Source organism: Cydia pomonella, chromosome 3, assembly GCF_033807575.1.
Source record: "Cydia pomonella isolate Wapato2018A chromosome 3, ilCydPomo1, whole genome shotgun sequence".
NCBI lineage: Eukaryota > Metazoa > Arthropoda > Insecta > Lepidoptera > Tortricidae > Cydia > Cydia pomonella.
Window position 1 is genome coordinate 16,476,851 of NC_084705.1, and position 21,114 is coordinate 16,497,964.

At 36.0% G+C, this 21,114-nt stretch overlaps 1 protein-coding gene across 1 annotated transcript; it reads left to right on the forward strand.

Moving 5' to 3' along the window:
- Positions 1-8,073: 8,073 nt before the first annotated feature.
- LOC133516168 (uncharacterized) lies at positions 8,074-17,906 on the forward strand. Its single transcript, XM_061848949.1, has 5 exons — positions 8,074-8,665; positions 15,417-15,525; positions 15,922-16,062; positions 16,359-16,530; positions 17,127-17,906. The coding sequence occupies exons 1-5, from the start codon at positions 8,546-8,548 to the stop codon at positions 17,278-17,280; spliced, it is 696 nt and encodes a 231-aa protein (XP_061704933.1). The 5' UTR covers positions 8,074-8,545; the 3' UTR covers positions 17,281-17,906.
- The last annotated feature ends 3,208 nt before the right edge of the window (positions 17,907-21,114 follow it).

Sequence of the window (21,114 nt, forward strand, 5' to 3'; positions counted from 1 at the left end):
TCCTATGTTTATCTTAATTTCTAAAAACAAATACGAGAGACAATCTAGTCGGCTGCCACTCTCTAAAGCAAAGTTTGCTTAGAAAACAAACGTACTTACGTGAAGATGCAACCCCAGACAAATAACTTTTATGAATATGCATTAAAGTTCGCAGTGGTTGCTCTAGTACACGTACAGTCACGTCTGAAAATATCGATACGAAAAATGTGCCAAAAATATGTAAGTATACACTACCTTAATATATGGGCAATAAAGTCGTGTAAAATTTTTGGACCTTTTTTTATATCGATATTTTCAGACGTGACCGTACTAAGAAAGAAGTTATAAATAAATTATATTTCATTTATTTAATTTTATTTCGACAAGTTTTTCTTTCTTCGCCATATGTTAAAAGCATTCTTGCTTGTAAGTTATATTATAACATTTGTAAAATTTTCATTCTTCCAAAGAGGTAGCGTGCTTGCACATTAATCTTTACTTTAGAACATTATTTATTACAATATTGATTGATGATTTATCTAAATCTACCTATCTGAAACAATTTTGTTGATGACTAATATACCTAAGTGTCTGAATATAGGTTTTTTAGAACATAATTAGGTTCCCAATTAAAGGACGCGCCACGTCAACAATCTAACCAAAACTCTCAAAATTCTCATATCAACCCTTGTTCCAAAATTCCGAGATGTTCAATTGTTATTTTACAAATATTTTCTCGGGTTATCTGAAAAATAATCAAAAGAGGTCAAAACAAAACATGTCCAGATGAAGGGCACGCCCACTCTCACGCAGTCTGTTAATTGGATACAGAGTTATTTTCCCATTGTATACCTACTAACTACAGGCGAGGCAATCGGACCAGTGTTATTGTGACTCCCGATTACGCATAGTTGATAAGGGCATCGAGATCTTATTTACTTACCGTGCAACTAGTGATGCAGCTGAGTAAGTGATGGGAACAAGCTGGCCCGAAGATCGAACGCTCGAACCGGCTGCTGGTGAGTGTCACTTCGTCTTATTTATTGCGTTTACACTGCGGGACAATAAACGGCGTCAAGTTGTAAATAGAGGTTTCAGCATAATCATCAAGATATGTACGAATATGTAACTTATACGATTTATTACAGATTGTATGAAATAATAAATTGGCAATGCTCCTACAAAATTATAACCGCGCGCCGTCTGTTATGTTGAAACCTATATACTTATAGAAACAATCGCTGGTCACAAACCATTTGCTGGTCAATGTCATAAATCAGTAGATCCGTTTTGGAGATATTTTGGAACTGTTTTTTGTATATATAACCACATAAACAAATAATAGCGTCTCACGTAAGTGCATATATGTATATACCGTCTCTGTTCCGTAGGTAGTAAAAAAGTACTTGAATGTTTTTTAAAACCAAATACAAATTTTATTTACTAAAGAAGTAATACTAACAAGTATTCTTCTTTTCGTCATGTAACCCTGTGTGTGGTATAGGGTCGTTCAATATTCACACTTATGTGAGAGGCTTATGAGGAGATTTGTTTGTGTGTCTTATAAAATATCTCCACTACCTGCACAACCCTATTTTCCTACACATGGATCACTTGCTTTTGTACTATTTTTTACCAATTCCAGCAAATTCACTACAACATTTCAAACTCAATTAATGTATATTGCTAAATGCTAACTTAGATCGAAAACTCAACTTTCCACATAACATTTATGAAAAATCGGTTACTTACTGATTTTATAATTGATGCATTACTTTCTATGGCTCTATGTGTAAAAAGTAACTCATTGCGTATATGTTCATTTGTGGGTTCCATTGACATGGTTAATTAAATAAAAAACTCTCTCACGCACCGCACGAGTATTTTATCGTGAAAATATAAGCCAAAGTTGTTCTACTTCCCAATTATTTGTTTGACACGAATTAAGTCAGGTATTAGAAGTATTAAGCAGTTGACTGATAATGTTAGAAAGTGAACGAACGAGTAAATAATTGCTCCGTTAAGTATTTATTGAGGAAGCTTAATCAAGATTTGCGTTCAGTGTTATAAAAATTCCGAACTAAAAATACACCGGTTAGTTGGTTTGAGTAGAGCCCTTTAGGGTAACTTTGTAATTTTCGAGAGCATGCTTTTTGTAGCAGCCGTTGAATAGTTTCGCATATCAGGGATACGTTCGTAGAATATTATCCGTACAGACATGTGTTTTTACTTTTACCAGTTAATAGTTAGTTTCTCTGATTTGTAAGTGTTTATCTCGAGGCCGCGTTTTGTTATGCACGCTTGCACCTCACTATGCACGTTTGGTACTTTGTACTGGAAGGAACTAAATAACCAAAGAAAACCGTAGAAAGGAAGGTGCTGGATTTAACTGCATATCGCAAACTTTTAAGAAAAAAAATATCAGTAGGATATACCGTAACAAGCTTCTGAGCAATTTTTATGCGATGGCGCTAATATGCGCTTTTTATTTTCCTTTCTCAATAATGTCAAACGAAAGTGGTGCAAAGTCACGAAGATAATGATTGACTTTTCTGTGTCGTCTGCGGTAAAGGGTTATTTATTCTTGAAAAATCTCATTCCCCTGGCCATACATACCTATTTGCAAATTCCCAGGAAAGTCCGCTTTATTAGCAACTCATTTTTGGTGACTGTGTAACCCGTGCCAAGTTCCATCTACAACCAAAACTGCTTAGCGGAATCTCCTGGGATTTTGCAAATAGGTATAGCCAGGGGAGTGAAATTGTTGAGGAAATACCCTAAAGTGTCGTCATACCATAAGTTGTTGTCTTATGTAAATATTAATGAAAAATAGTCGCGTAGTTTGTACACGGCTCTGTCTAAACATTCCTAAGGCAAGTGTACCACTAGCCTGCAACATCTCCGACGAATCTAAATTAGTTTACGCGGAGGGAATCACAATCGCTGCATTTTTGTGGCTAGCCTCGTAAACGGAGCACGTCTGGCACTTTCCTAGCGTTTCTTCATTAAAATGCAGAATTAACAGTTAGCGTTAAGCCACTAAACAGACCAAGTACCTTTGAGTTTAGAGAAGACCGAGGTAAATAAAATTAAAATACACACATATAAGTAGATGAAATTTAATTAGAGGTCAAATAAAATAGAGATTCATTTAATTCGAATGGCGCTAAAACTTTACTTTCATATTACAACTTGTTTTAAACTCGAATAATTACATTTTTACGAAGATGTTACATACGAACTTCGATGTTAAAAAGTGGGTTATCCAACTAGTTACAAATAACGGCCCGAATTTTGCTAATACCTACAATCCTAAACCTGTCCACAGTCACACCTGTGGAGTATGTAGTTCAAATCAATAATTAAAACATGTTTTATTGAATCTCATATTTCATTCTCGACTTATTAATATGAAGATGGCCAAGTTTGAGTAACAAGGACGAGTAAAAGTACTCGGGTAATCAATTACATTAATAAAGCGTGCCAACGCGAATGGCCGGGTTTAGGCTCCGCTTCCACCAGAGATATGCCAGGATGTGTAGCGAGGGATGAGTTTGTAATGAAGCAATAGAATTACTTCATTTACCTATCCTCGCTCAGCGCAACTCTAGTGGGCAATTTTCTATTGTTTACATCCCTCGCTAAGCATCCTCACACATTTCTGGTGGAAGCGCAGCCTAATATTATGGATTACATCTACCTAAATTACACTTTCTAAAGAAAAAGTTTGCATGGCCATTGGCCGTTATCCGTATATTTAAAAGATAGAACAATAGGTACTCCCTTTTTTCAGTAGCAATATAAAAGTAGGTATTTGTATTCAAACTTTTCTTTCATTGGATTCGTTCAACAATGACTGATTATGTACCTATGTTATTTATAATGATCGCGGCATAAGTGTATTAATTGTTTTTAGTGTTTCGTACCTGAAGGATCGGAACCCTACTACCAAGCTGTCTGTCTGTCAGCGGGCCCCATTTCAAAAACCGTGAAAGATAGACAGTTGTAATTTTCTCAACGGGTGTTTTTTTTCCTATAACGAGAAATAATAATTAAATTAAAAACTAAGGAGAGCCTCCCGTACAAAACGTGTTTTGGTGCATTTTTTTATCAAGTGATTTACCTAAAAATTACACACAAATACTAACTTTAATGATTTGAACTTGTTTTGTTATGATATGATACAACCTAGACTCGACTCGTAGTGTATCTCGCGTGCGCCAATAAAATAAATAAATACTCGTATTGTAGAACTTGTGTTATTGGGTACTCAAACAACGATATATGTAATATACAAATAATTAAATACAAAGAAAACACCCATGACCCAGGAACAAATATCTGTGCTCATCACACTAATAAATTCCCTTACCGGGATTCGAACCAAGGACCATCGGCTTCATAGTCAGGGTCACTACCCACTAGGCCAGACCGGTCGTCAAAACCCCAATAAGCATGAGTGATATCAATTAAATTAATCGATAGGTATATCAATGAACAATAAAGATTAGATTTTTTTTTATTTCGGATAGACCCCCTGTATAGTTACTCATGTACATTATGTACGGATATCTATGACCCTATTTTAGCTTTCTGTTATTTGTGGTCAAATTATATGTATACAAGGTCATATTCCATTTATTCGGCATGGCTTACTGAGTCAACTCTCACAAGGAACTTCTTAAGGATTCCGATAGTGATACGTTCGACCGGGAGCGGCTTATTACGATTCTAGTCACACGAGATATGTTCTCGATACTTCGCATCTCAGTATAAAACGAATGAAAGTAAGTGTCTATGTAGTAAGTTAACGAAATAGTAAATAGGTAAGTAAGTAAAAAAGGAAAGCAGCAGCATATATCAACGTAGTGATTCGATATGCGACCCATATTTCGATTTGTTAATGATACACGTAATTTTAAGTTTCCAAGCTTGTAGGAAATTAAATTACGCTTTGAGGCATTCTTATTAACAACACACTAGAGGGGCTTTATTTATTTGATTTGGGTATCTTATATGTACTGCTGCGTTCATTTTGGGATTTTTTGAAACACGCAAAACAATAAGTTATTTTTCACCACACCAACTGGTAAAGGCCCTCTTGATTGTTAAAAAATAAATGAGAAAGTTGTATTTTATCCACATGTGGGGCAAAGTAATCAGATACATATTTTGAGTTGTTTCCTTATGGTAGCTGGTAGATTTGACTTTTAAATGATTATTTTTTTATTACGTTCATTTGGATTTGATTTGGTATGATTTTTTTGGAATTTCATAGTTAGTATTTTCCTCACCTTGGTGTGGTGAAAAATTTTGTTTCCCTCGGAGGCAAAGTTTGTTTAACCCTTGTGCCTTGAAACCCTCTCAACGCTCAAGATTCCACTTCTCGAACCACTCGCTACGCTCGTGGTTCACTTTTGGAATCTTTCGCTTGCTCGGGTATCAATATTAGCACGAGCGGTTAAACAGCAACTTTGCCCCCTTGTAAAACAAATAACTATTTTTATTTCTGTGTTTAAGATTGTACTTAGCCCACCAAAATTATATCAAACGACTACTTACTTTATTCCTGGCGGATGGGGTCATATTTAAAGCTAAGCTAAGAACCCTATTAAACCGTATAAAACGTAACAAACATTGATAAAATCAACCATAACTCATATCAAAACCAAAATGTGTTGAGCTTAATTATGTGTTCGAGTAAACATACGATATGTGCATAATTAAGATAAGAGTGGAGGATTTATTAATGCGCTGAGCGTTCTTCACAAGGCGGTAATATTTATGACAACCTAAATATTTTGGATTATTTCGGGTGATTATGAAAATGAGCGAGTATTTTTTTCTTCTTATACATACCATGTGTACTCTTTGTACAGGCCAGTATTACGGCGTGCCGTGAATCCAAAACTTGATATATTGTGATGCATGAAGTGTCGCTATATTTGTTTCAGTTGTGGAAGGATAATGGCTTTAATATATTTCTATTCGTCCACTGTAATGGTTTAATTAAGATTTATTACATTACGTATCTTAGGTAACTATAATTGCGTACTTTTCATGTATGGGCTCCCTAGTCAACTATAATATTCATTTGATACGCTGTAGTCAACTATAAAAAAATTGTGCTAGATATTGTTGCCGAAATACATTTTGCTATAGAAAATCCTTGCTGAACCCAGACATGACAAAGGGGCCTGTAATTTATATACATACCAAATTTCAGGACTGTTCCAGAAATTTCGAGGTTGGTCCTATTGTGCTGTGTGCGTGTGTTTCCGATTGTGCTAGATTGGGCGGGCGGTGGCCTCGCACGTTTATGTGTTTTGTACTACATGTTTCTCTACCGATATACTGACCAATTTTCATTAATAATTTAGGCTTTACAGTAAAAAAAAAGTATTATTTTGAATTAATTGTAGAAAAAGAATTGTACCTACTCAATAGTGATATAATCAAGCTTTTCAATCTCGTACCTTACTAAAGCAACTCAGCAAGTTTCGTTGCCTAAACACGGTACTCGACTGAAAAGCTCTCTATTATATCACTATTTTATAAAATAATATTATGATGGTGAATTTTTTTTTACTCTCTTAGCTTTTCTTGTAGCATTACGACTAAAGTTACATTAAAATAAAGCATACAATTTGGGTATTAACTAGTATAGAGAAATGCAGATTTCTCCGCTATCGTACATATAAGTAATCGGAGTTAATGCAGGTATTTATTCTATTTTGGACAAGTTTGAACCAAATCCTCTGAAAATACTTGAGGGAGAAGGGAGGTATGCTAAAGCAAAACAGTCGAGGAGAACATCCACATACCGATATTACGTAAACTAAGTATACGACGGGCACACTGAAAGAAAAAAATGTAGCAGTTAGGTCAATCACTCTTTAATTTAATGCGTGGCGTGCTTTAACGCTTTCTCATCAGTACAATTTATGGGATCACCCTAAAACGCATACGACTCATTCTCTCGAATCCCTTTTTATTTGGCAGTTATTATCGAGATTATTATTTTTTACGCAGAAATATTCATGCGAGCAAGCATAGAAATATTGAGGGATGTCAGAATCTGCTGATATGCAACTTTTTTGTCAGTCTTTTTTATTAAGGTGCAGCCAACAGTTTCTGAAAAATCGTAGCGGTATTTTAGATCATATAGTTGCCAAAAAATATGAACAGCAATTTTGAAGCGTTCTCTAGTAACTTAATTGAATCAAAACCAGATTAAACAATTATCACTCGATATAAAAAATCACGAAATTTGGCCTAAAACGAACAATTAAAAAAAATTCAACTATTTTGTAGTGTTGTATCTGTTGGTAAGCCTTCAATAAATAAAATAAATAATAAATAAAACATGAAATGTGCTTTTAAAAATTCCTATTTTTTGTGATCGGACTAATCAATTGTCAAAACTAACAAAAATAATAATTCAAAAGCAATGAAATCCGAGATCCTTAAGCACGCACGGCCATCCGTTCATTGCTTAGCGCGCTACGTTCGGAAAAGGACCTGCCGGCCTAGCCAAGGTGACAATCGCTATCGCTACGACAACGAAACGCTTTATGTTTCTTTATCACTCTCCCATATTAGTGCGACAGTGACAGTTGCGTTTCGACCGCTACGGAGCAAGCGATTGGCATGTTGGCTACGCGGCCTGAACTCACGGTGCCTTAACCGCACATTTAATAGGATATAAACTTTTGACGTCGCTGTTGAATGTCATGCTTCTCTATGATAAAGAAATTAAAAAACGACTAAACTTGAAATACTAAATGTTATCAGTTGTACGAGTACTAAGCTTTATTGTAAAATTATAACTTAAGTCTATTTTATTTTAACTCTGTTGTTGGTTGAGCCCACAATGAGAACCGTCCAAACTTATGACAAGAAAAATTTCTCTCAAACAAACCTCGACATTCAATTTTAAAATAGCCAGCAATAATAAGTTATATTTTCCTAAATTATACCTAAATATTGTTCTAGGAATAAATGACTATGACTAAGTAACGGCAACATACTTAGCTGCCTAGTAGGTACTGTTGGTAGGCCTTATCTCGTTGCAACAAGGTTTAGAAGTGGTCAGAGAACTGCGACACCGATGAAATACCCACCATACTACGCAATCTGAATGTTCACACTTCAGATTGTGAATGGCAATATTGTATGTTAGATATCAGGTATTACCCTAATACCAATTTAAATTAAGTTATTACCTATTCAAATAAAACAGACACGAAAAATCTCCTGCCAACACAAATTCTTAATATTTAAGATAAGCCAGACAATACTAGTCTAATCACTTAACTATTAAGGATCTAAACCCAAAATCCATATCTCAGAAAAAACCTACCTACAAAATGAGTCACATTATCAGATAATGGCATTCTAGCAGCGTTCGACCACATTAACAAATGTCCCATACAAAATGATAACAATTCCCTTTTGTTAGTTCAACATTAACTGCCGACTAACCGATACGTTTAGTGCGCCTTTTAATATTGACATAAATAGGTAGTTGGTATATTTGACTTTAGTTTTGGTGGCGAATTGAGCAATGGCTATACAAATATTTTTAGTGGCTGTGATTGTGTTGATCAGTGGAAGTGCAGCGAGAATTGTGAATAAATTTAAATGTCCTGAAGTCAGGGCTGTCCCGCACTTCAATTTGCAACAGGCAAGTAGTACTTTCGAATAAAATATGTTATTTATATGTTTGAAACGAAGTGGTTTACGTAGGTATAAGTGGGTACCTATGGTTTGTTTTGGCCGTAAATAAAGTGTGTGCATAAGATTAGGTTTTCTTACAGTTGGTTCTAAAAAAAGTCCTATTCTTAAAACCAACAATAGATGCCAACCGTAAAAAAACCGCTTTTTATACCAAGGTTTTCATAAGGAATATCAATAAAAGTTGACATTAAATACAAATAGTAAAAACGCCGACTTTGATACCAACCTAATTAACATAATTATACCTGATTCAACTTTTAAGTTAACTTAATCTTATTATAGCCATACATAAATTAACTCACTAAAGACCTTTTAATTAAATCTCATCTCATAAGATTTATGTTATAAAGACTTATCATTTGATAGTTATTATCTTATTATAATCTTACTTTGATTATATTCTCCCCATGATATTTAATTTCACATTATTTTTGAAATGATTCAATCGCCTAATATACCTACACGTTAGTGTATTCCTGACAAAAATAAATTAATAGTTTAAAAAACACTAGAAAAACACGCTTTTTTATGGTGTAGGTTGCATGGTGGTTTGTTATAACCTTGAAACCTGATCGTGTTCAAAGTCCATTACGTGACCTTTCTCAGAAGTGCAAACACGACTATGATACGATATTCCATCATGGAATGCCAGTGCCTATCTTCCGGCTTCATCATCAGACCTTGAAACCTAATCGTGGTCAAACTTCATTATAAGACTTTTCTAACAAATCCAAACACAGCTATGATACGATGTTCCATCATGAAGTTCCAGTTCATATCTTCCGGCTCCATCATCAGATCAGTTCTACAGTACCATATTATTATATTGTCATCAGAACTACATACAGTTGCCAATTTTCATGACGCTACGATCCTTGGAAGATGGTTAAATTAGTTACCTTAGATTCCATTACATAGTTACATACAGTACGACCTAAAGTGTATTAAAAAAACAATTTTTAGTGTTCCGTAGTCAACTAGGAATCCTTATAGTTTCGCCATGTCCATCTGTCTGTCCGAGGCTACAATGTGAGGTACCCTACAGTGTGAAGTATTGCTGGAAAAGTCTTTCAAAACTTCGTTCCCATGTACATGGGTGCAATAAACGAATATGAATATGAATGAAACGACGACAAAATTTCTTTCGCAGCGATTATATTAGAACACATTCACTTTATCAAAAAATGTCAAAAGACCCCTATAAGTTTTGAAAGACTTTTCCAGCAATACTTCACACTGTAGGGTACCCCACATTGTAGCAATGTACAATGCATTATGTCTAGGAATTATACTGTACTTTACTTTTTCATACTTTAATGAATCATTTTAAATAACTGCAGTTTGCTAAAATATATGTTTTTTCATCTATATAGCCATCTAAATCATTTTCGCTACGGGGTATTTATCTTTAGACATGTAAAGTTTCGATTGCAAATAAGTATCATGCCATACGCCATACGTCTATTAATTTATTTAGGTACTGATTATGCAAATTTGTTCATTTGTTTAACTCGGGTAAAAGATACCATTACACCCCTTGGTTAACAATCTACTATTCTAATAGCTCCAGTTTAGCCTATTGTGACAGAAGAGTAACTACGGAATCCTATGCTGAGCATGGCCCGACATGCTCTTAGCCGGTTTCTATTTGGTTTAGGTCGTTATAAATGACGTTCGTCGTGTTACTTAAGTAAAAAATGAATCAGATTAGTATCAACATTATTATTTTGTAGCTCGTACAGCGCGTTGGCGTCGGACGCTGCATTGATAACCATGCGGACGTCAACTGGAATTCTGTTCTACCTAAGTATATTTATTTTATGAAATTATAGTAGCTTTTAAACATAGCGTATGTTTCATATGATGTTGTTATATTTCATATACCAATTGTAATTTGTAATATGCAAAGTAACAATGATAAGGAAAACGACAATAAATATTTCGTAAACGTCGTTTCGTGAAGGTTTCCAACCTTCACAGTCAGCGATTGATAATAAACATAGATGAAGAACTAGCTCTGCAAAATGACCCCACACACATTGTGCCGAAGCAGGCGGAGCGTCAACTTTGTGCCACGGAGCTGCCTGCGTAGCCAACGTGCATATTGTTCACGCTCCGTGGCGAACGAAACGCAACTGTCACAGTCGCACTAATATAGAAGAGTGATAGAGAGAGATGACTGGGCTACGCTACAGAGCGTTAACGATTGTAACGTTGGCTACGCGGCCTGTTTACTTAGTTCGCAAATGGCGGCCCGTTGTCACAGTCATAGTAAGAAGTATTAAAATTATATCTTTAAGAAAAGAAATATGCCTTATTGTGCGGATAAATGATGTCCTAGTGGTTCTAACAAACACTGGAAAAAATATGGGATTACCTTTCACGTACAGTTTAGCTAGGATCATATTATTTTGATTTCTCTTGATCAAAACAGGTTTTATATGGGGATGATGTTATGCATTTTATCAATCATTGATATTAAGAAACTTTCATTTTAATTTTGTTCTGGTTGTTGTTTTAATAAGTTAAATTCCTGATAGTAAATACCAATCGTCGTTGTAGGTGGCGCTTTTTTATGTGTACATTTTTACTTAGTGCTAGTATCTCGCTGCTATTTATAACTTTTCATTAATTTTGCGGACGGCAGGACCGATTTGGCTAATTTTGGTATTGGAATATTTCTAGGTCTAGGGACGGTTTGAACGGTGGAAAGAATGCAAGGAAAATAGTAAAAACAATAATGATATTTTCCCATACAAACTCTTCCTACGACGACGACGTGTTCAATACGAATTTCTGCATGTTTGCTCTGATCAAGATGAAAATCGATATCTGAGGATCCTAGAGGACTTTTATAATGAATCTGAGGTCAATTGCGTTTTTTTTTTTCATGTTTGACCTAAAATTCGTTAGAAAGGTCCTCTCGGATCCTCAGATATCGATTTTCATCTTGATCGGATGATAAATTCTGAAATTCAAACCTACGGCCTTTTTTTTTCAATTTTGATATCAAATTCATAATAAAAGGCCTCTCAGATCTTCAGATATCGGTTTTCATCTTGATCACTTGATCAGAGTTAAATTCATAAACCCCAAATGCCAGCTATATTTTTTTCCGATTTTGACCTCAAATTTCCATTAATTTCTACTTTCTGCTTTCTGGTCAAATTTACATTAATTTCTATCAGACATATTTCTCTGCCACCTAACTAAACATCACAGGTGCCCTATAAGATGAAAGATACAATGTACTAATTAGTTTGGAGGCTTAATTGCCTTTAAACACGTGCGACAAACGAGCAAATAATAAGCCTGTATATTAATACACTTTAAAATAAAATAATAAATTATCATACAAAAATATTGCATTTAAAACGTTCTATATCGCATGAAACCGTCTACATAGAGTTGGTTTCCATTGTTATGTATTTTCAAGTGTCAACGCTACAACCAATCACAGCGCCTTATTTTATAATACACCAATCGTAGTTTGGGTGGTTAAAATTGACTAATCATGGTCAAACGAAGTTTCGTCGAAGAAGACAAGACCTAAACGTTGACGAGTTACAATTGGTTCGTTATGTATGACGCTGATATTTTGTATGACGTTAGTCTTCCATGTTTTTTTCGTTCGCTGTTCACATCCTTACATTGTTTGAAATTAAAATAGTGTCATCATCAAATATGTAGGTATGGGTTATGTATGAACGTTACCAAACGTTAATCTTCTGGAGGTTGTTTATCTTTTGGGGTCACAACCTTATTTACATTTAAGCTTTGAACATAACTGAAAATTTTATATTGGATTTAGGTCGAGTCTTATTTTGGCGGCCATTTTTATAAAAATGCGTTATTTTAACGGTAAATAGTCTTGTTGCCATATAGGTAAGTATTTTTTTTTTTACATTTTTTTTTTTTTACTTCGGAATGGGTTCAATATGATACCATAAATGAATTTGGTATCCCCGATTTATACGAAAACGATACCAAACTTGGCCTAGAAGCTTAAATGTCATTAAACACATTTAGAATAAACGCCTGACAAAACATTCTTCGCAAAGTATTTGTAATAGGAGGCGGGGCACAAATTTAAAAAGGGATTCGACTTAACAAGCCAAGAACAGAAAAAGTGTTTTACAGTACATATGGTGCTACTTTAGCGCACTAGTGCGCAAATAAGCATATTACGTTACTGTGTCAAACATTTAAAGGGCCATATGTACTGTAAAACGTTATACGATACATGTGCGAATAGATAATTCGCAACTCGTGTCGATTGAAAACACTCCCTTCGGTCGTGTTTTAATTTATCGCCACTCGTTTCGAATTTCCTATTTTTCGCACTTGTATCGTAATGTACTATTTTAAACAGACTTTAATATTAAAATAATGCAAATGAAGACGGAATAAATGGGATTCTAAAGTATGGAATGTTGGAAAAAGCTCGAATCCCAACAAAAATCGAACGGGCCGATTGCACCAAACTGTTTGTAATCGTAATAGCATTTGCAAAGAAAATCAAAGTGAAACTTACAAAAAAATACGTTCGAATTGATAATCTCCTTCTTTTTTAAGTCGATTAAACTTCACTACTCAAAATAAATTGTCATAAAAACATTTTCTTAGGTTACCGCAATGAAAAAAATAAAACAATACGCGATATTATCCGTTTATTACTAGGTACCTACTATACAAATAATTGTTTTGTTTTTTTGGTAAATTTAATAACTGAAATTAAGACTAAAAGCTGAATCTTAATTAACAGAATCTAATTTCTTTACGATTACTAAACTTTGAAGTCAGAATTATTTTATTATTATTTGATGACGCGCAGATTTATGAAATCTAACCTTTAATAACATGACAATACCAATCAAGCAAGGCGCGCGTAGTCGTGTATGACACGATATAATATATACTAACGCCCAAGTCGTCACTTAGCATGTGTAGAAAATCACGTTGACCTGCTAATAATTATAGAGCTTACCGAAAAACCAGTTGTAAAAAATACACTATTACGAGTATCTCTATGTATACATACAACTGTAGCCTAAACGAGAAACAATATAATTTTCACCTCAGCAGCTCGAACAAGCTTACTTTCGTCACGCCAGGGAGTGAGGAAAGTGCGACTTTCGTCACTCCAGGGAGTGAGACAAAGTAGCCTTTTAATTATATTTCTAGAAGCTTTCGTCATAATGATGATGCCTTTCATTCATGAATGTAAATAAATATGATTAACTTTACTTGATGTTGCATTTTTTAATTCTTTAATATGTTCTCACTACTGAGGTGAAAAGTTGTAGGTGTCACACGAGAGCAAAGTTATTTTTCACGTCAGCAGCTCGAACAAGGGTAATTTGCTGCTTAAAAACAGTGAGCAAAATCGCATTTTGCTCACCGAGTGAGACAAAATAACATTCAAGTGACCTTTAGATTCGAATGTCATTTCAACGTGCGGGGCCTAATACAAGCTCGAAATATTTGGATTATATTGTCTTTATCCCTTTCACGTCATTAGCAAAAAGAAAGAGACAAAAAAGTGCATACGTAATTCAACGGTATATTGACGGTTTATAATAGACCCCCGAAATAAGTCAGACCGCATCGTTCCAAAACACCCTACGAGTCTTCATTCGTAATAATTAATTAATGAAATAAAAGTTTAAAATTTAATAAAAACACCATATTTTACGTATTTTATTATACAATCAAAACAATGAACTTATACAAATTTACGCAATTGTTACGCAGTAAATAATTCTACTTAACTATTTTTAACGATCTCTACTATAGTTGACAAATAGTAGTATCCGCAATTCGGACCGGCTCTTACAAAGTTTTTTTTACAAAAAAAAAGTTGTCGATTGAACTGTCAATTGATGTTCTTTAATTCATTATTTTCGTATTATTTTATTGAAATATCTTTCGTTTTGTTTTATTGCGGTAATTAAAGTTAGTTGTTAGAATACCTTCAGAAAACATGAGTGAAATAGTGATGAAGACGGATTACATTTTTTCAGGTTGTATTTTTTGATGGCTGACTGACGTGAAAATTTTTGTGTACTACACGAGATCAAAGTTATTTACATCTCGTGCGCTTTTGAGTCCCTTACTACGCTCAAGATTCTAAATTAGATTCACTCGCTACGCTCGTGAATCTATTATAGAGTCTTTCGCTTGCACGGGACTCAAAACAAGCACTCGAAGAAATATCAAACTTTGCTCTCTTGTTGTACAAATAACTATTACATCTCGTGTTTTAGAGTCTCGCAAGAAAAACCAACTTTCCTCTCTTGTTGCAAAAATAACTATTTCTGTAGGTATTTTTGAATTATGTCATGCATGTAATTAACGTGGTGATCGCGTGATGAAAGCACGTATCAAAAAAGTCTTGAATAATAATTGTAACGACGTAGAGACATGTTAACTATCAGTAGTTTTTTTTGCTTTTTTATCAGTAATTAGAAATGAAAGGACCAATTACTTTATTTATGATGAAACGAGGTAATCTGTAACCTCTAGTGATTACTAACTATATCTGCTGAAGTATCGATCCAGAGGCCGTGAGTTCAAGTCTCATCCAAGGCAGTAATTTTTCCACTTTTAAATTTATTCTAAGCTTAATAGCAGTTCGCAGACGTTTCTGTTGTTAAAAACTAACTAGGTATAGAGTTTTTAGTCAAGTATATTTTCAGATGCTCGGTGACTGGTATGTGGTGGAGTACTATGCAAGCGCAGAGGAGGCCCTGTCATACAGCTGTATGAAATCAGTGTTCGCGCAAGACGACCATGTGCCAGCTGCAGGTAACTAACAGAAACTAAACTTATTGAAATACTTAAAGCTGCCATTATAGCTTCATTGTGAGGATACCTTTAGGTTTTATCAAGCTATAAGACAAGTACACAAATTATTAGTAGAAGTAAGGTATATAACCTACTTGTATAATATACAAGTGTATATTATATACCTTTAGTCTATTTTATACCTTAAGGTCTGATGCAGGTAAGAGTGGTCCCCATGCCGTGCCGAAAGAGGTATTCTTCTTCGAGAAAAATAAGAGGAAACAGGTTTACCTTTACTACACGTATATTGTAGCATACAGATTACCTACATTGGTGGGCCTCCTAGAACCGCTGCCAACGTAGTATGTAAAAAGTCTAAGACCTGGATTTATTGAATGGTTATCAACTTTATTTCAGATGGTGGGTGGACGCCAGGTGTAACGATGAACTTCACTTACCGTTTCGCGGACGACCCTCTGGGGGAGAATCTTTTCGGCAACATTACTTGGCGCGTGGACCTCAACCAACCAGCCCATTGGACACATGCTGAGAGCACCTGTAAGCAACCAATGATGCTTATAATGAATCCCTTGTAGGTCAAAAACGGCTAGAGTACTTAGTATAGTTTTCGGGCCCAGTTTATCGGCAGAGGCGATTTAGCGACCTTAAGACGAAACGGGAGGAAGTCACGCGTGTTGCGTTCATTCAGCCCAAAAAATAGCCACAAGCGTCTTAGTGTATAGTAGGTACACTAACTGAGCCGTAATCGAATCACTGGATATCTGTCAAGAGGCTGGCCGCACGTAACATAAATGCGTTGTTTGCGCTTGACCTAACAAATAATATATTTCTAGATGACGGCATCTACAACACGTACGTGCTAGATACGGAGTATAAAACCTGGTCGCTGCTGCTGCACTGCGCGGAGCCGAAGGACAAGGCCCGGTATCTGAGCGCTTTCATCCTGTCTCGAAAGACGACGCTGCCCAAGAACGTAATGGCGTATCTCAGGGATAAGTTACCCAGGTTTGTAATAGCGCATAATAGTTTATGACAAGATCTACTTTACTGCGCTGAGCAGAGTTAACTAAAAGGCTCAATTCTGAGGGGCTACCGCGAAAAATCGAAATTTCGTTATCTCGATCTCGCTCGAATATGCAAGAGCAATAGAGGGGCATGTAAATAAGCTTCGATTTTCGTTTTTTATGGTAGGGGCTCAGAGCTCCATAACACCATCATTCGTAAAGCTACCTCAAGGCTATCGACGTTGGAACTAGCATTTATAAAACAATGATTTAGAGTAGCCTAACTAGAGTTTACGCTTTGATCAATGCAAAGAATCTGCATTAATTAGTCTACCATACCAGTGCGTACAGTCGACAACGCCTATTTGATTTAAGTGACAATATGTTAATACCATCGAACCATGTGCTTGTCTGCTATCGATCGATAGATAATAAGAGAGAGTCTCTTCTTCTTCTTCTTCAGCCTAGCGTTTTCCCGGCCTAGCGCCAGGGTCCGCTTTCCTACTGAATCTTCTCCACTTTGCCCAATCTTCGGCAAGAGAGAGCCTATGTAGAAAAATATGTCATTTGACTGTATATTCCGTCCTTTATCGCCAGATACGACGTCGACATGAACTACGTGTTCGCGATCCCGCACGACGACTGCAAGGACACGCCGGCGCGCGCCGACTACTCGCCAGTGCTCGTGCCGGTCGATTCCAAGAAACCGCAGAAACCCGGCCTCGCCTACGATGTAGCACAGGATAATTAAAAAGCTGAATTCACAAAATGTACCCGACATGGTCAAATACAGATATGCCTCTCGCGCTTCGCTAAGAGACCAACCATAGTCATACATGTACCATCTGAAAGCGTGAAGGTTTCTTTGACAGCTTACACCAAGACAACCTACGAGTATACCCAGAGTATTTGAAATAGCGAGGAAAGGATTACAAAAGAAAAATATTAAAATGTAATAGTAATATTTATATCCTAATGTTAAGTATGTAATCTAATGTCATTGTTGAAAAGCTTTAAATCCCGAATCTAAAATATCCACTGATACTGCCAAAATTATTTATATACTTTTTAATAAAAATAATAAAATATCGTAACAACAAAATATATCTTTTCATATTTTAATTTGTGTTGTTTCAAGTAGAAACACCAAATACTATATTTCGGATTATAATTTATAAACCGATATACATGTCATATTTCATATAATAAGAAAAAGTGACCAATGCTTCCAGGACCCCGGGGCTGGAATCGAACCAGCTTCATCTGCTAACGCGGCAAGCTGGAGGTGGAGGCCTTGGTCACTTTTTCTTGAGATATGTCCTTTATTTCGGTTTAAATATCGTAATGTATAATAATAAAAGATTAATTTGTCATAATTTTACCGACCTTTTAATTAAATAGCCAACCGTTACAGATAGCTACAAAACCAAGTGCTTCAATTGCTTCAAATCAATTATCTGCAAAATCTAACTCGGAGAGAGTTGCTGCAAGAAAATCATTCACGATGACGTGCAGATTTGTCAAATCTAACCTTTAATAACATGAAATTACAATCACACAATCTGTCTGCTTTGCGTAAAGGTTGAATGGTAGAAAATTCCTCATTGCATTAAGACCGCCTTTTGTACTATAAGGTTTTCTAATGTAATGTGGCTGGCCAGGCCGAACTTGCTCTTAAATACTCTATTGCACGCAGGACAGTAAAATTGGCCAGCTGCGTTGAACGTGTACGCGTATTAGGAGGGCTTAGGTCTCTCTTTCCGTAACTGGAGTTTTATGTCTAGGCTAGTGAGGTGGTTATCTTCAAATGTTTTGACACCGTTATGGATGGTAGAACGCCAAGAAGACCGCTTTCCAGCAAGCTCCTCTCAACGCTCAGGGTCGATGGCGCAAGCGCTCAGATGCCGTTTGAGCACGTCCTTGTAGCGCGGGGGCTGACCACCGTGCTTCCGCTTACGCACCGCCAACTCAGAGTAGAGAACAGCTTTAGGCAAGCGGTGGTTATCCATTCGAGGGCATGCCCGCACCACCTGAGCTGCCGCTGCATTAGTAAGGCATCCATGCCATACATTCCGGAACGACGCAGGACCTCAGAGTTGGGAACATGGTCCTGCCACTTGATCCTGAGTATAGACCGCAGACACCTCAGGTGGTAAGTGTCCAGTTTCTTTGTCTGTTTTGTAGAGGCACCATGTCTCTGCTCGAAGAAGGAATTGTATTATGCTGACGACATGCCATTGTAGATGTGGATGATTTAAAAGGTGAATTAACCTATGAACTATAGTCGTAGAAATGACCCAAATCTTACTTGTTATAGTCCTGCAATTAAAACATCATATTGCCAAAATATCAAATTCCAATTATCATAAACTGAATTGCGCAAAGACGTTATAACTAGCCGAATCTTCTCTAAAAGGATCTTTGAATTTTAGTACTTATATACTTACGATTACCTTACATATAAGTCCACACAAGCTAAAGCAGCGTCGTCTTTAAGTCAGTTTAGAACTGTAACATATGGTTAGAATATACCTTTACACGTTAACTGCTTTCGAAGAATCGATAGGGCACGAACATTGTTTGAAGCATATTAGTATGCTATACAGGATTCGTCTGCAAACACAATCAGCATAGGCACGTTCTATGGTACACATACGATAGTTATGACATTCAAACTTGACCGTGTCCAAACCACTCAGGCAACAATAGGCGGGCAGAATCGAATAGTCGCTCTTATGGAATATCTTGGTGGCGCGTCAATAATTTTACAATTTCCACAATTTACCCGAAGGCGACGTCAAAGAATAAAACTTTAGACAACTTTTACAGATGACAACAAATTCCATGAAAAAGTCAATAGTGACACAACAGAGAGATGAGGTTTATAATCACAATAATGTTCTCGTCTCAAGTTGAAAGTTCAGATTTAGACTACACTAGCATTAGTGCTGCAGTAATGTCGCACTGCAATGCCGCTGCAGTAATGCTGCCGACTGCATCACAGCAGGAAACGTCAAAAATGACAGTTTATTGAGACATTTATATGTATCAAATTAGATGTTTCCTGCAGTAATGCTGCTGACTGCATTAGGTACTGCACCAGTATTGCAGCGTGACATTATATAGGTTTAAATGTGCCGTGAAAATGAAGCGTATCGATTTGACATTTCAAAGTTTGTAGAGAGCATCAATAGTAGCGGATGAAACAACACACTAAGAGTTTCTGCTATCCAGGAATTATTTTCCGAACAGATATATTATATCCCTATAGGGTGCTTAGCCAACGTACCACTCGTTAACGGTCTGTAGCGTAGCGTAGTCATCTCTCTCTATCACTCTTCTATATTACTGCGAAAGCGACAGTTGCGTTTCGTTAACTACGGAGCGTTAACGATTGGCACGTTGGCTACGCACCCAGTTCGCGTTGTAAAGTATCTGTCACAGTCTAATTGTTCTACAATTTTTAAAGATATACTTAGGAGGCAAACGAGCAGATAAATCGCCTGATGGTAAGCATTGCCATCCCCCTTGGACACCCGCAATTCTTGTAAGTGCGTTGCCGGCCGGCCTTTAAGATGAGAGACACTTATTATGACGGAAGAGATACATTTTTGGGGATGGGAGTTTTGTTAAGTTATGAAAATGGTAGATAATTTTGATGTGTAGTCTGATTCGTTACTTTCATGCTGACTGTACATAGTTAGCTTGGACCGACTAAACTTTGGTGCTACACCGTAATACGTGAGGGACTGAAAACGCGGACCTGTGTTACGACCTTACGACGCCGACGCAGGTTATCTGGGTAAACCCAGCAACCGTATGACTGCGAGGGTAAATACGCTTTCTTAATTATTTTTCATTTTTCATGCTCGGAAACTCGGAAAGTGGGTCTTTGTTATTCTAAAAGTCTGCAGAAAATGATGCGTTTCTGCTCTAGAAAACTGCACTTTCTAAGAACGTTTTCTTTCTCTTTTTTACGATAAGCAAAATTTTGGTTTTAAATTTTAAAATAATTTATTGTACAATTTCCATTCCATAAATAGCGATATTTTTACCTAAATTGTTAATTAAAAATACTCTCAAGACTCGTACTACTGAAGTGTATACTTAGGCGTATTTTTCTAAATGCACGTCTATTTTACTTTCCTCGTATCGAAATGTAGAGTCAGTATCGGACTATCCCAACTACCTTAACAAAAATGGGGAGCTTTCATCCCTTGGTATCTTCTATTATAATCCTTATTTCGTAACAGAAATTTATATCACAATAAACGTAATGAAAAATGAAAAAATGAAAATAAAAAATATTTATTTCGTAACTTATAAGTAAACTTTTTTACAGCTGTGCCGATGACTCTTTTTAAGTAATGAAGATACTTGTATTAAGAAGCAACGCTCCTCCGTAATGGTAGCTTACAATTTGGGTGTGTACATTACATATGTATACAGGCTATAAAAATAATATTCTACGAAGTTATATAAGATCTAAATTAAATTAGTTACTAAGTTATTTACAATTTTGATGGTTCTAAAAGGCATAGCTTACAGAGAGTTTTTGCTTCTTATAATTAACCTATAAGTAGAT

Excerpts from the sequence above, each read along its gene's own strand:
- LOC133516168 (XM_061848949.1), top strand. The coding sequence starts at position 8,546 with ATGGCTATACAAATATTTTTAGTGGCTGTGATTGTGTTGATCAGTGGA. Across the intron at positions 15,526-15,921 it reads CGACCATGTGCCAGCTGCAG|ATGGTGGGTGGACGCCAGGT; the intron begins GTAACTAACAGA and ends ACTTTATTTCAG. Across the intron at positions 16,531-17,126 it reads CTCAGGGATAAGTTACCCAG|ATACGACGTCGACATGAACT; the intron begins GTTTGTAATAGC and ends CTTTATCGCCAG.